This window comes from Ranitomeya imitator, chromosome 2 (assembly GCF_032444005.1).
Source record: "Ranitomeya imitator isolate aRanImi1 chromosome 2, aRanImi1.pri, whole genome shotgun sequence".
Taxonomy (NCBI): Eukaryota; Metazoa; Chordata; class Amphibia; order Anura; family Dendrobatidae; genus Ranitomeya; species Ranitomeya imitator.
The window spans coordinates 160,493,591-160,510,381 of record NC_091283.1 but is presented as its reverse complement, the minus strand read 5'-3'; the positions used below and the strand labels follow the sequence as shown (position 1 = coordinate 160,510,381).

The window sequence follows — 16,791 nt, the reverse complement described above, 5'->3', positions numbered from 1 at the left end:
AGGCTTATACTCGAGTCATTAAGTTTTTCCAGTTTTTTGTGGCAAAATTAAGGGGGTCGGCTTATACTCGGGTCGGCTTATACTCGAGTATATACGGTAAGTCAAAATCCTTCTGGTGAAGAGTCTTGTGGACAGGTGAGACCAAGATATAGCTTTTTGGTAAAGCGCATCATTCTACTGTTTAATGAAAACAGAATGAGGCTTGCAATGAAAAGAACACTGTACCTACAGTCCAATATGGTGGAGGTTCAAAGATGTTTTGGGGTGGTTTTGCTGCCTCTGGCACTGGATTCTTTCACTGTGTAAGGCAACATGAAATCTGAAGATTGCCAATGAATTTTGGGGTTGCAATGTAGTGCCCAGTGTCAGGAAGATGGGTTTAAGTCCTAGGACATGGGTCTTCCTGCAGGACAATGACCCCAAACAGACTTCAAGAAGCACCTGAAAATGGTTGGAAACAAAGCGCTGGGGAGTTCTGAAGTGGCAGCAATGAGTCCGGATCTAAATCCCACTGATCACCTGTGGAGAGATCTCATCCTTGCTGTCACAGATGAGACCTGGAGCAGTGTGTAAGAGGAGTGCCCCAACAATCCAGCTGAGGGGTGGAAGAAGCGTGTGGACGTGATAGGAAGCGATTCACTGCAGCCATTTATTCCAAAGTGCGTGCAACCAAATATTAACCTGTGTGAACGCCGCCATGAATCTCTGCAGCCGCTATACGGTACAGCTGGTGCACAGTGTGGTACCGACCGTCAGTAACGGCGCTGGGTGTCTGCGCTGCACTGTGTGTACGGGGGATCGGGCGTTCAGCTCTGCGGATTCTCCTGCTCTCTAGGCAGTTTTTGCAGCTGTAGCTCGGCCTCCTGCAGTACACGGTGTCCACCACGAGGTGGCAGTGCAGCTGGGAGCCAGGACTCCGTGTTCTGTGTACATACAAGGAGCTGCTCCGGCGCTATATCTGTTCTTGCTCCGCGCCGGCCACGCCCCCAGCCCATAGAGCAGCAGGGGCGGGGCCGGAGCGGCGCCAATCAGAGAGAGGCCGGGAGGAGAGTGCAGGATGCGGAAGTGCAGGTGAGAGGGAACGGAATGAGAGCGGACGGTGTCTGGCCTGTACTGACCGTGTGCTCTGTAATGTGCCCAGGTAGAAACTGACCGTATACACTGCGCTGTGCCCCACATACAGTGACTACACCCATATACGCTGCACTGTGCCCCAATATACACTGCCCAGATCCCCCAAATACACTACCTATATACGCTGTGTCCCAATAGACACTAACTACCCATATACACTGCTGTGCCCCATAAACTGTGACTGCCCATATATGCTGTTCCCCATATACACTACCTATATACGCTGTGCCCCAAATGACCCACCTCTTCCGACAAGCCTACAACCTTCAGTAATCACCGATCCACCAAATCACTGCACGACCAGCTCTACCCTCACCTACTGTATCCTCACCCATCCCTTGTAGATTGTGAGCCCTCGCGGGCAGGGTCCTCTCTCCTCTTGTACCAGTTGTGACTTGCATTCAAGATTATTGTACTTGTTTTTATTATGTATACCCCTCCTCACATGTAAAGCGCCATGGAATAAATGGCGCTATAATAATAATAATAGACACTGACTACCCATATACACTGCTGTGCCCCATAAACAGTGATTGCCCATATATGCCTTTCCCCATATACACTACTTATATGCACTGTGCCCCATATACAGTGACTGTCCATATATGCTCTTCCCCATATGCGCTGCACTGTGCCCCCATATACACTGACTACCCATATACACTGCGCTGTGCCCCAATATACACTGACTACACAAATCTGCTGTTCCCCCAAATACACTACCAATATACGCTGTGCCCCCATTTACACTGTGCTATGCCCCATATACAGTGACTACTATACACTGCTGTGCCCCATATACACTATCTATATACGTTGCACTGTGTCCCTGTATAAACTGACTACCCATATACACTCAGCTGTGCCCCAATATACACTGACTACCCATATACACTCAGCTGTGCCACCACATATATTGACTACCCATATACACTGTGCTATGCCCCAATATATACTGACTGCCCATATAGACTATGCTATGCTCCATATACAGTGACTACTCATATATACTGTTCCCCCATATGCACTACCTATATACGCTGCACTGTGACCCCGTATACACTGACTACCCTTATACACTCAGTTGTGCTCCTACATACAGTGACTACCCATATATGCTGTTCATCCATATAGACTACCTGTATACGCTGCCTTGTGCCCCCATATACACTGACTACCCATATATGCTGTTCCCCTATATACGCTGCGCTGTGCCCCCATATACACTCAGCTCTGCCCCCACATACACTCTGTTGTGTCACAATATACATTTACTACCCATATGCACTGTGCCGTGCCCCTGTATACCCTGACTACCCATATACACTCTGCTCAGCCCCATATACACTGTGCCGTACCCCTGTAAACACGAACTACCCATATTCTCTGTGATGTTCCCCCGTGTACACTGATTACCCATATACACTCTGCTGTGCCGCCGTATACACTGACTACCCATATACATTGTGCCTTGCCACTGTGAAGAGACTACTGATATACACTGCACTGTGCCCCCCATATATTGTCTAACCATGTACACTGACTACCCATATACACTGTACCACTGTATGCACTGACTACTCATTTATACTGTGCTGTTCCTTCATATGGACCCATATACTCTGCACTGTTTCCCCATATGCACTGACTACCCATACAGTGGGGGAAATAATTATTCGATCCCTTGCTGATTTTGTAAGTTTGCCCACTGACAAACACATGAACAGTCAATAAATTTAAGGGTAGGTTAATTTTAACATTGAGAGATAGAATATCAAAAATAAAATCCAGAAAATCACATTGTATAAACTACACATGGGAACAATTTGAAAAAAAAATTTCTGTTGAGTTAGGTTTTTGAGCTGATTTATACTAAAATTGGCATGCTGATTCCAAAAATGTAGTCAGTTTTTTTCTAGCAACTTGTAAGAGTAGTCACAACTTTGTCATGCCTATTTCTTATATATTTCATTTTTTGTTCATATTTGTACTATTTAAAAACAAACAAACACTTTTTAGGTACAGTAGTTTATATAGTTTTGAGAAGACAAAAATCCTATAGTTCAAAAACTTGACGTGATAGAGAAAAACTGAGATCATTTCTGGATTCAGCATCCAAAAATTAATTAAGAACAGTTGTCTGACCTAACTCATAAAAAATTGTGTTCCCCAGTGTTATATAAATTTACTTGCATATTGCAGTGAGAAATAAGTATTTGATCCCTCTGGCAAACAAGACTTAATACTTGATGGCAAAACCCTTGTTGGCAAGCACAGCAGTCAGATGCTTTTTGTAGTTGATGATGAGGTTTGCGCACGTCAGGAGGACTTTTGGTCCACTCCTCTTTGCAGATCTCTAAATAATTAAAGGGAACCTGTCACCCCCGTTTTTTCAGATTGAGATAAAAATACTGTTAAATAGGGCCTGCGCTGTGCGTTACAATAGTGTATGTAGTGTACCCTGATTCCCCATGTATGCTGCGAAATACATTACCAAAGTCGCCGTTTTCGCCTGTCAATCAGACTGGTCAGGTCAGGTGGGCGTGGAGACATCGCTGTTTCTTCCCCAGCTTTCCGTTGGTGGCGTAGTGGTGTGCGCAAGTCCAAGTGCCGGATCCACTGTGCGCAGGTGAAGAAAAAGCACGCGATCTGCGCTATTACCCCTGTCATCGGTGGGGGTGGCCATCTTCCTGAGGCCGTACGTGCGCAGATGGAGTGCTCTGCTGCACGGGGCTTCAGGAAAATGGCCGCGGGATGCCGCGCGTGCGCAGATGGAGATCGCGGCGGCCATTTTCCCAAAGCCGAGTTTGCATCTCGGCTTCAGGAAAATGGCCGCCCCCACCGATGACAGGGGTAATAGCGCAGATCGTGCGCTTTTTCTTCACCTGCGCACAGTGGATTCGGCACTTGGACATGCGCACACCACTACGCCACCAACGGAAAGCTGGGGAAGAAACAGCGATGTCACCACGCCCACCTGACCTGACCAGCCTGATTGACAGGCGAAAACGGCGACTTTGGTAATGTATTTCGCAGCATAGGTGGGGAATCAGGGTACACTACATACACTATTGTAACGCACAGCGCAGGCCCTATTGAACAGTATTTTTATCTCAATCTGAAAAAACGGGGTGACAGGTTCCCTTTAAGATTTGAGGCTGTCGCTTGGCAAGTCGGAGCTTCATCTCTTTCCATAAGTTTTCTATAGGAATAAGGTCTGGAGACTGGCTAGGCCACTCCATGACCTTAATGTGTTTCTTTTTGAGCCACTCCTTTGTTGCCTTGGCTGTATGTTTTGGGTTATTGTCTTGCTGGAAGACCCAGCCACGACCCATTTTTAATGTCCTGGTGGGGTGAAGGAGGTTGTCACTCAGGATTTTATGGTACATGGCTCCATCCATTCTCCCATTGATGTGGTGAAGTAGTCCTGTGCCCTTAGCAGAGAAACGCCCCCAAAACATAATGTTTCCACCTCCATGCTTGACAGTGGGGACGGTGTTCTTTGGATCATAGGCAGCATTTATCTTCCTCCAAACACGTCGAGTTGGGTTAATGCCAAAGACCTCAATTTTTGTCTCATCTGCCAACAGCACCTTCTCCAATCACTCACAGAATCATCCAGGTGTTCATTGGCAAACTTCAGATGGGCCTGCACATGTGCCTTCTTGAGCAGGGAAACCTTGCAGGCACTGCAGGATTTTAAGCCTTTACGGAGTAATATGTTACCAATGGTTTTCTTGGTGACTGTGGTCCCAGCTGCCTTGAGATCATTAACAAGTTCCCCCCGTGTAGTTTTAGGCTGATCTCTCACCTTCCTCGTAATGAAGGATACCCCATGAGGCAAGATTTTGCATGGTGCCCCAGACTGATGTCTATCGACAGTCATTTTGTATTTCTTCCATTTTCTTACTATTGCACCAACAGTTGTCTCCTTCTCACCCAGCGTCTTACTTATGGTTTTATCGCCCATTCCAGCTTTGTGCAGGTCTATGATCTTGTCCGGGACATCCTTATAAAGCTCTTTGGTCTTGCCCATGTTGTAGAATCCAGAAAATCAATCTCTCAATGTTAAAATTAACCTACCCTTAAAATTATAGACTGTTCATGTCTTTGTCAGTGGGCAAACTTACAAAATCAGCAAGGGATCAAATAATTATTTCCCCCACTCTATACATTGTGCTGTGCCCCCGTGTGCACTGACTACAAAAGTACACTGCACTATGCCCACATACACTGTGTTGTGCCCCGGTATGCACTGAATGTATACGGGGCATAGCACAGTGCATATGGGCACTGACTAACCATATATACTGTGCTCCCGTGTGCACTGACTACCCATGTACACTGCGCCATGCCCACATATAAACTGTTTCATGCCCTGGTATGCACTGACTGCTCATGCACTGTGCTATGCCCCGTATACACTGACCATATATGCTGTGCCCCAATATGCACGGACTACCCATTTACACTGCCCTGTGCCCTAGTATGCACTGACTGCCCATATACACTGTGCTGTGCCCTACCCCCCCCCCGTATCCACTGACTATGTACACTATGCCCCCGTATGCACTGGCTACCCATATACACTGCGCTGTGCCCTGTATGCACTGACTACCCATATACACTGCGCTGTGCACTGTATGCACTATCCATATACACTGTGCTGTGCCTTGTATGCATGGACTAATCACATACACTGATTACCCATATACATTGCGCCCTCATATGCACAGCCTACCAATATGCACTGTGCTGTGCCCCCGCATACACTGACTTCTGATATACACTGTGCTGTGCACTTTTATACGCTGACTACCTGTATATGCCAACTACCCATATACCCCATGGGCCTGTGTGCGCCACGCCTGTACCCCCATGGGCCTGTGTGCGCCGCGCCGTACCCCCCATGGGCCTGCGTGCGCCGTACCCCCCATGGGCCTGCATGCGCCATACCCCCCATGGGCCTGCATGCGCCGTACCCCCATGGGCCTGCTTGCGCCGTGTTGTACCCCCCCATGGGCCTGCGTGCGCCACGTTGTACCCCATGGGCCTGCGTGCGCCGCGTTGTACCCCCATGGGCCTGCGTGCGCCGTGTTGTACCCCCTATGGGCCTGCGTGCACTGTGTTGTACCAACCCCCATAGGTCTGAGTGCGCCGTGCCGTACCCCCATGGGCCTGTGTGCGCCGTGCCGTACCCCCATAGGCCTGAGTGCGCCGTGCCGTACCCCCATGGGCCTGTGTGCACTGTGCCATACCCCCATGGGTCTCTGTGCGCCGTGCCGTACCCCCATAGGCCTGTGTGCGCCGTGCCGTACCCCCATGGGCCTGTGTGCGCCGTGCCGTACCTCCATAGGCCTGTGTGCGCCGTGCCGTACCCCCATGGGCCTGTGTGTGCCGTGCTGTACCCCCATGGGCCTGTGTGCGCCGTGCCGTACCCCCATGGGCCTGTGTGCGCTGTGCCGTACCCCCATGGGCCTGTGTGCGCCGTACAGTACCCCCATGGGCCTGTGTGCGCCATGCCGTACCCCCATAGGCCTGTGTGTGCCTCCATCAGCTCACGTCTCTGGTTGTATTTCAGGGTTGGTTGAGGATGACAGGATGACACAATGGAGAATGCTGGGCCTTCCCTGCTCCCTGACAGTCTTCTCTATCACATATTCCTGAGCCTGGGGCCTGTAGACTTACTGGCCGCAGGGCTGGTGTGCCGGCGCTGGTACCAGGTGTCCCGTGATGACTTCCTGTGGAAGGAGCTGTTCTACCGCCATTATCGGGTGCGGCGGCACATCCCGCGGTACCCAGGTAAGGTATGGAGCACCGCCTCTTTCCGGGATCATTCGTGCAGTGCTCCCCTCCATAGTGACGTGCTCTTTGTGTGCAGGTGCCGATTCCTGGTATGAGGAGTTCCAGCGTCTGTGTGACAATGTCCCCTGTGTGGAGGTGGAGCGGCTGCGGGAGCACACAGACCAGGTCCTGCACGTCAGCTTCTCGCACTCCGGAGAGCTCTGTGCCTCCTGCTCTAAGGACTGCACGGTGAAGGTGAGGAAGCGCCGCCGCTGTGTCCCGACCTCGCATGGCTTCATCCTGACCTCCTTTTTTCAATGTTCTACAGATATGGAGCACCAGACACCCGATGTCCCTCCTGCACAGTGCAAACATGAGACCCCACCACTGGAACTACACCCAGTACTCCCAGTTTAATTCTGATGACACACTCCTTCTGGTATCCGGGGTGTTTGTCGGACCCCACAACTCCTGCGCAGGGGAAATAGCTGTTATAAGTCTCGGTAAATGCCCTTCAGCACGTTATTATATCACAATGTCCTATCTACAGGAGGTCAAATTCAGAAAAGGTGTAGAGGTTGGAGGGAGAGGGGCATGACTTGTTTTTTTGGGGACTTTTCATTTCTGTGTCATGGTCGGCTCCCTCTGGCCATGACCAGGACATAACTTTCCACCGAACTTACAAGTTGTGTATTCTCTGTGGCTGGAGCTGCTCAGGCGACTCCTAGGGGCGAGGGCGTAGTAGATTAACGCTGATGTACATTATTCTGCCTCTGCAGATGGATTTAACCTTCTGTCCCGAGTGAGGAATAAACCCTATGACGTGTTTGGCTGTTGGCTGAATAACACACACCTCATCTCTGGGAACCTGCACCGTATGGGCCGGGTCACCTCTTGCTCCGTGTTGTGGCTAAACAAGGCCTTTCAGGTTTGTACATGTGATACCGGGGGGGACATGGCAGGAACATATACTAATAATTGGACGTGGCCTCTTTATACAGGACGTGGAGTCCGAGAACCTCAATGTGGTGAAGCGACTCTTCAAAATTCAGAACCTGAACGCCAGCACTATCCGTATGGTGATGGTGGCCGATGCCCCAGATCTACTGGCGGAGGCTGGCGACGGAGTGAAGAAGGCTGACCAAAGCTCTACGCCACCAGCACATGAGGGAGAGGACAGCACCGAGGAAGATGGTGGCGCGGAGGATGAAAGAGGAAGGGACCTGCTAGGAGAGGATGCTCAGATTGCAGCCGCCCTGCAGTTCCTAATGGACGACCGAGTCCTGGAGCAGCAGGAAGCGCCACAGACTCCACTATCGGAGGAGCAGTTTGAGACCAAGGTGGCCCAGTGGTATGCCAAGTACAGGACAAAACAGCCGGACGGACCCCTGACCAGAGAGGGGAGAAGGAAATACCTCATCTTCACTACCGGCTCTCTGACCTACTCCCCCCATCAGATAGGTATGGCCCCTGTGTGTCCAAACCCTTTTTTTTGTTGTTTTTTAGCCTGACTTGTAAATCTCCACTGAACTCTAGTAAGAATCTTCTGCCACCAGGTGTCACTGCTGCACAGGCACGTATCCTGCTTGTATCCAGCAGGGCCAATAATCACATTGATCTCATCTGATCACAGGCATCAAGCAGCTTCTGCCACATCAGATGACCACAGAAGGGCCCGTCCTGGGCGAGGAGCGTGGTCCCAATGAGTTTTTCGACACCCTCGACCATGTAATTAACATTCACGGTCACATTATAGGCATGGGGCTATCTCCGGATCACAGGTGAGGGCACTTTACAATATTCCTTACTCTTAAGTGTTGCATCTCCTAGATATCTATTCTTTTGGTTCATTGATATCTTCTGTTAAAAAATTCCCAGCATAGCCCTGATGATCGCAGTTTGGGAGTGGTAGTTTTGCAGCTGCTGGAGATCCCTAGTGTAGACCAAGTGATTGTATAAAGGATGATGTGGCTTTTTTTGTAGGTTTCTGTATGTAAATAGTCGCTCTTGGCCAAAAGACTGTGTGATTTCTGATCCCATGTATCCGCCCCCCATTGCTGAAGAAATAGAGCTGCGAGTCTTCGATCTTAAGACCCTGCGGGAGGTGAAGGATCCTCTGCGAGCCCACCGAGCATACACCCCCAATAACGAGTGCTTCTTCATCTTCCTAGATGTCAGCCAAGACTTTGTGGCCAGGTGGGTGCAGAAATGTGGTGACTTTAGTCTTGTGCATACTAATTAAACTAACTAACTAACTAATTAAAGCTGCCAAACAGGAAACAGAGAAGCACATTGCTAAGGAGAGTAAAACTAATCCCAAACTGTTCTTCAACTATATTAATAGTAAAAGAATAAAAACTGAAAATGTAGGCCCCTTAAAAAATAGTGAGGAAAGAATGGTTGTAGATGACGAGGAAAAAGCTAACATATTAAACACCTTCTTCTCCACGGTATTCACGGTGGAAAATGAAATGCTAGGTGAAATCCCAAGAAACAATGAAAACCCTATATTAAGGGTCACCAATCTAACCCAAGAAGAGGTGCGAAATAGGCTAAATAAGATTAAAATAGATAAATCTCCGGGTCCGGATGGCATACACCCACGAGTACTAAGGTAACTAAGTAATGTAATAGATAAACCATTATTTCTTATTTTTAGGGACTCTATAGCGACAGGATCTGTTCCGCAGGACTGGCGCATAGCAAATGTGGTGCCAATATTCAAAAAGGGCTCTAAAAGTGAACCTGGAAATTATAGGCCAGTAAGTCTAACCTCTATTGTTGGTAAAATATTTGAAGGGTTTCTGAGGGATGTTATTCTGGATTATCTCAATGAGAATAACTGTTTAACTCCATATCAGCATGGGTTTATGAGAAATCGCTCCTGTCAAACCAATCTAATCAGTTTTTATGAAGAGGTAAGCTATAGGCTGGACCACGGTGAGTCATTGGACGTGGTATATCTCGATTTTTCCAAAGCGTTTGATACCGTGCCGCACAAGAGGTTGGTACACAAAATGAGAATGCTTGGTCTGGGGGAAATTGTGTGTAAATGGGTTAGTAACTGGCTTAGTGATAGAAAGCAGAGGGTGGTTATAAATGGTATAGTCTCTAACTGGGTCGCTGTGACCAGTGGGGTACCGCAGGGGTCAGTATTGGGACCTGTTCTCTTCAACATATTCATTAATGATCTGGTAGAAGGTTTACACAGTAAAATATCGATATTTGCAGATGATACAAAACTATGTAAAGCAGTTAATACAAGAGAAGATAGTATTCTGCTACAGATGGATCTGGATAAGTTGGAAACTTGGGCTGAAAGGTGGCAGATGAGGTTTAACAATGATAAATGTAAGGTTATACACATGGGAAGAAGGAATCAATATCACCATTACACACTGAATGGGAAACCACTGGGTAAATCTGACAGGGAGAAGGACTTGGGGATCCTAGTTAATGATAAACTTACCTGGAGCAGCCAGTGCCAGGCAGCAGCTGCCAAGGCAAACAGGATCATGGGGTGCATTAAAAGAGGTCTGGATACACATGATGAGAGCATTATACTGCCTCTGTACAAATCCCTAGTTAGACCAAACATGGAGTACTGTGTCCAGTTTTGGGCACCGGTGCTCAGGAAGGATATAATGGAACTAGAGAGAGTACAAAGGAGGGCAACAAAATTAATAAAGGGGATGGGAGAACTACAATACCCAGATAGATTAGCGAAATTAGGATTATTTAGTCTAGAAAAAAGACGACTGAGGGGCGATCTAATAACCATGTATAAGTATATAAGGGGACAATACAAATATCTCGCTGAGGATCTGTTTATACCAAGGAAGGTGACGGGCACAAGGGGGCATTCTTTGCGTCTGGAGGAGAGAAGGTTTTTCCACCAACATAGAAGAGGATTCTTTACTGTTAGGGCAGTGAGAATCTGGAATTGCTTGCCTGAGGAGGTGGTGATGGCGAACTCAGTCGAGGGGTTCAAGAGAGGCCTGGATGTCTTCCTGGAGCAGAACAATATTGTATCATACAATTATTAGGTTCTGTAGAAGGACGTAGATCTGGGGATTTATTATGATGGAATATAGGCTGAACTGGATGGACAAATGTCTTTTTTCGGCCTTACTAACTATGTTACTATGTTACTATGAGCCAAGAAAGGGTTTAGGTCTATGGAAATTCTTCATGGTGCAATACCTCCTATCTGCCTGTGGGTGGCAGTAGATGATTAGCTATAGACTTCACCTGCCAGCTGTAGCATGCAATAAGGTTCCTTCAGCCTTTGCTCAGCCTCCTACAGAGAGACTTTGACCCTATTTTTTTCTCAATTTACAAACCCCTTTGAGGTGAGTATCCTACATGTATGCAGATTTTTTTTTTTGTCTGATGGAAGTTAACAAATGAGTCAGCTGGACCACAACTAGCTACATTCATGCAGAATACAGATGTCAGATGGAGCAGCGCCTTCTTCCAACTTGTAGAATGTGTTTATTTGATATATAACTGCATGTGTCTAATATTCAGTGCAGACTCGTCTCATAATGTTTCTTTACAGGGGTGTAAACTCCACATTTATGGGACAGGTGTGAAGTCTGCTGCATCATTGTCACATAGGTTTCTGTGCTTTATTGCAATTCCCACTAGGGGGAGGTCAATACCAGAGTCCAGTAGGAGCTGTATACATATGTGCACTGGGCTCCCCCTGGTGGCAGCTCTGTATAAGAAATTACTTACAAAATGTCTCTGCTCTGCACTTTCTAATCCCATACAGCAATGATTCTGTATAACTCCAGCTCCGCCGCTAACTTGCTTTTCTTCATTTCAGTGGAGCAGAGGATCGCTGCGGCTACATTTGGGATCGACACTACAATGCCTGCCTGGCCACCCTGCCACATGATGACGTGGTCAACTCTGTAGCTTTCTGTACAGCAGATCAGGAGCTTCTGCTAACCGCCAGTGATGACTATACCATCAAGGTGTGGCGGTCCAGGCGCTCCTTGCGCTGCCCCCAGAACTTATCCAGGTCTTTCCCTTGGTCTGCGTCCGATGACACTTGATGTTCCCGCTCAGTCCACGTCAGTTGGCTATAGAGGTAGGACCAGTGTACGCCCATTCCTGGGCCCAGCACTGGTAATAAATGCCCCTTCCTGCGTCATTACATTTCAGTGACCGAGGACGCCTTCTGTTTCCTTTGACTGGGGTGAACTAGAATAATAAGGTGTAAAGCTGCGTATGCCAACAGCTGCAAACCTACAACTCCCTATCTGTGACATACAATCTGCCCACAGCCTGAACACAACGGCTTTAAAGTTGTTTTTTTTTCTTCTAATTTTTCTAATATTTTAAAACTATTTTACAGATCTGAATGCTGTCAGTGAATTAGAACCCCATTGTTTCCAGTCCGAGGCCCTAAACCTGCACATAACTAGGTCTCTGCTGGTTTGTTACAATGTGTCAGTCTGGTGTCCAGGTTGTATAGAGCAGAGCATTGTCCAGATACAATTGCCTTTCTTCGCCATGTACAGGTTTCTGCCTCTGTATCTGAACCAGAGTGATCCCATTCACTGACGGCAAACAGGACATTTTAAAATGGTGAGGAATTGAAACAAAAAGTTACGGAACGTTTAATTTCCATCCTGATAAATGTCAATATAAAATGTCTGTAACTATGGAGACACATGCATAGGAGCTGTATACGGGGGCTTAATTCACAAAGTTATTTATCATAGATGCATTAGAGCAATAAAAAATAATGGATACGTTGTCGGTTTATAGCTAATGGGTTTGTCTCCATGGTAACATAATTTCCTGTTCAGGGTTATATGATGAAGGATACAGAGTCAGGATCAGGGGTCTTAAAACCGTGGCCTTAGTGGTGGGAGTAGCTGATCACGTCACCATATGCAAGCTGGAGCCTGTATGATTGGCATGAATTCCCACTGGCTGTATTATGAGGTTCTGCAGTAGCTGCCACTTATATAGTGGCGGATTCTCGCTCTGAATGAAATGCGGGACCACCAGATCTCCGCCTTTATGCCGAAACCTGCCGCTCGAGCCGGGTATTGCTATCCAAGCCCGGTCAGTTTCTTGGCCTAAGGTAAGGCTGATGTGTGACGACTCCTGCAGGCAGCTGTATCATTATATGGTTATAATCAGCAGACGGGTAGGTGGAAAGTTTCCACTGACGTGTAATAACCTGAGCAGCTGGGGAATGATGGGTCTCCATGGTAACAGACAGAGGGCAGGAAGCGGCGGTTCTGTCACTTCTCAATTTCCACTGCAGCACAGTAACACCGATAAGATCCCATCACCATAGTGAACTTTTGCTACATTTGTTCCTGGCCTTATTTCCTGCAGATTGTGTTGTACTGAGCGCTCCGCAGCTGCCACCAACAGTGGTGTCACAGCTATGTGCAAAATAATAGCAGTCACACATCACTAATGTGTTTACTTACTAGTTTTGGCAGAAAAAAAAACATACAATATGGTAATATTTCATGACTGTGTAGGCGAGTAATGGGCAACCAAAAACAGTCATGACATGCACGCTGCTATTTGGGGGTCATCGACTCATTTAATTAAAGGGGGGGTTCTAATAGCAGTACGGAGTTCAATTAGGGGAATTTCTACATTCAGTAGAAATTGTGGGACAAATTTTGGTGCCATTTTTTTTTACCCATTTCCCAGTGTGAAAATGTAAAACTTGGATCCAACACACAATCTTGGAGGTAAAAATGTACCGTAAATTATTTTCTCTTCACTACCCAGTGGTATAAAAGTTTGTGACACACATGGTGTCAATATAATCACTGCACCCCTAGATGAATTTGAGAAGTTTAATTGGTAAAATGGGGTCACTTATTGGGGGTTCTGCTGTTCTTGCACCTCAGAGGCTCTGCCAATGTAACATGGCACCCTCAAACAAGTGCAGCAAAATCTGAACTGTAATATGGCGCTACTTCTCTTCTGAGCTTTGCACTATACCTCAAAAGTAGTTTTCGGCCACATATGGGGGATCTGTGAACTCGGGAGAAATTGAGCAACAAACTTTGGGGTCAATTTTCTCTTGTAAAAATACAAAATTTGTAGCTTAAAATATTTTTGTGGGAAAAATGTGATTTTTTTTTTTTAATTTTCACGGCTTAACATTATAAACTTCTGTGAAGCAACTGGGGGTTCAAGGTACTCAACACACATCTAGATAAGGTCCCAAAGGGGTCTAGTTTCCAAAATGGGGTCATTGTGGGGGGTTTCCACTGTTTAGGCACATCAGGGGCTCTTCAAACACGACATGGCATCCGCTAATTATTCCATCAAATTTTGCATTCAAAAAGTCAAATGGCGCTCCTTCCCTTCCATGCGCCCAAACAGTAGACTCCCCCCACATATGGGGTATCGGCATACTCGGGAGAAATTGCATAACAAATTGTATGGCGCAATTTCTCTTGTTACCCTTATATAAATGCAAAATTTGCAGCTAAAAAGATTTGTGAAAAATGTGATAAAAAAAAGATTCCACGGCTCTACGTTATAAACTTCTGTGAAGCACCTGTGGGTTCAAGGTGCTCAATACACATCTAGATAAGTTCCCTAAGGGGTCTAGTCTCCAAAATGGTGTCATTTGTTGGTGGGTTTCCACTGTTTAGGCACATCAGGGGCTCTCCAAACGCAACATGGCAACCGCTAATTATTCCAGCATATTTTACATTAAAAAAAGTCAAATGCTGCTCCTTCTCTTCCAAGCCCTGACGTGCACCCAAACAGTAGCTTTCCCCCACATATGGGGTGTCAGTGTGCTCAGGACAAGTTGCACAACAAAATGTATGGTCCATTTTCTCCTGTTACCCTTGCGAAAGTAAAAAAAAAATAGGCCTAAAGGAAAATTTTTGTGAAAAAAGTAAATGTTTATTTTTTCCTTCAACATTCCAAAAATTCCTGTAATGCACCTGAAGGGTTAATAAACATTGAATGTGGTTTTGAGGGGTGCAGTTTTTAGAATGGTGTCACTTTTGGGTATTTTCTTTCATATAGACCCCCTCAAAGTGACTTCAAACGTGATGTGGTCCCTAAAGAAAAAAAAAAATTGTTTTGTAAAATTTGTTGAAAAAAATGAAAAAATAGCTGGTCGATTTTTAAACCCTTATAACTTCCTAACAAAAAAAATTTGGCTCCAAAATTGCTGATGTAAAGTAGACATGTAGGAAATGTTATTAACTATTTTGTGCAATGTGACTGATTTAAGGGCATAAAAATTAGAAAATTGTGAAATTTTCAACATTTTTGCCAAATTTGTGTTTTTTTTTTCACAAGTAAACGATAAGTCATATCAAAGAAATGATCATCTCAGAATGACCGGGATCCTTTAAAGCGTTCCAGAGCTATAACCTCATAAAGTGACAGTGGTCAGAATTGTAAAAATTGGCCCGATCAGTAAGGTGAAAACAGGCTTCGCCTCAAAGGGGTTAAAGGGACTCAGTCGGCACAGAATGACTGTTCAAACCAAATACAGGCACTCTGTGTATCGTGGCGGGGCCAATCATTTATATTCACCTTCCCACCTGATTATTTTTCACCTGTATTCGCCCATCTCTGGCTCTATGAAGCCAGAGCTGTAAATCAAAGAGGAGAATAAAACAAGCAGGTGGGAAGGTGCGTATAAAGGATTGGCCCCGCTGTGAAACACTGAATGACTGTTCAAACGGAGTCCCTTTTTAAAGGAGGTCAGCAAATGTTGTACCTGCTGGTTTTAGCCCTTGCTCAGTGAGTAAAATGGGTCGTTCCAGACATTATACTGAAGAAGAAAAAAATGTAATGTAGAAGTTGATTTGGAGATGGGAAAATGTATAAAGAAGTGCAGAAAATAATTGGCTGCTCAGCTAAAAAGATGCTTTAAAATGGCACAACCTGTAACGCGTGGTAGGAAAATAAATCCTACCATCCGTATAGATCGTGTAATAACAAGAATGGCAAAGGAGCATCCAATGATCAGCTCCAGGGAGATCCCAGAAGATCTTCAGTTACCTGTCAGTCTTGCAACCATCAGAAGACACCTACGTCAAGCCAAAATAAGTGCAAGAAACCCTCGTACAGTACCATTGCTGAAAAGGTTACAGTTTGCCAAAGAGCACATTGATTGGCTCAAAGAGAAGTGTTGCCACATTCTATGGACAGGGGAAAGCACAATGGTTCTCATTTAAACACGGAATTCAGGACATTGTGAAGACTGTAAAACATGGAGGTGCAAGCATAGTGGCTTGGGGATGGTTCTCATACTACGGAGTTGGGCCTATTTATCGCATACCAGGCACCATGGACCAGTGTGAATATATCACACTGCGGCAAGAGGTCATCTTGCCTAATGCTGAAAAATAAATGACCTTGAAATGGGTGTTTCAGCAGGACAACGTCCCCAAACACACCAGCAAGTGGGCAAGATCATAGTTCCAGACCAGCAAGATTGATGTTATGAAGCCCAATCCTCAGACTTCAATTCTTCTTTACAATTTGTGGAATGTAAAGCAGTCCGCTTGGGCCGGAATAGCTGCTCGCAGGTGTCTGATGTTAGTTGACGCCATCAGAAATAAACGTTATTTAACTAAACATTAATTAACAGAAAAGCGAAATCTGGATACAAATTTGTTTCTACTGTAAATAAGTTTGTTAATAAAAATGCAGACAGACATGAAGCCGCCTAGTCACTTTTTTCTGTTCTAAAATTTAATATTTTGTTTGTTTTACCGTAATTTGGAATTGAATGTGCATCACCCAGCACCTTTATGCATAAGGAAATAAATGCTATTATGAGGATTCAGCTTATTCTCAGTTGTTTTAAACACACCGCTGTTATTTTGCACATAATTATATGTA

General features: G+C 46.0%; 2 protein-coding genes across 4 annotated transcripts in view; one reads left to right on the top strand and one right to left on the bottom strand.

Annotated features, from left to right (window-relative positions):
* The window catches only part of TRAF2 (TNF receptor associated factor 2), a 136,803-nt gene that overhangs the window by 29,670 nt on the left and 90,342 nt on the right, over positions 1 to 16,791 (bottom strand). The window lies entirely within an intron of this gene.
* Positions 1,029 to 16,610, top strand: FBXW5 (F-box and WD repeat domain containing 5). 2 transcript variants are annotated; one of them, XM_069747658.1, is made up of 9 exons: positions 1,029 to 1,071; positions 6,716 to 6,936; positions 7,016 to 7,173; positions 7,247 to 7,421; positions 7,698 to 7,846; positions 7,920 to 8,379; positions 8,552 to 8,699; positions 8,902 to 9,114; positions 11,750 to 16,610. In XM_069747658.1, exons 2-9 carry the CDS (start codon positions 6,744 to 6,746, stop codon positions 11,979 to 11,981), a joined length of 1,728 nt encoding a protein of 575 aa, XP_069603759.1. In that variant the 5' UTR covers positions 1,029 to 1,071; positions 6,716 to 6,743; the 3' UTR covers positions 11,982 to 16,610. The 2 variants fall into 2 exon arrangements, with proteins under 2 accessions (XP_069603759.1, XP_069603760.1); XM_069747659.1 differs by having other exon boundaries at positions 1,062 to 1,141.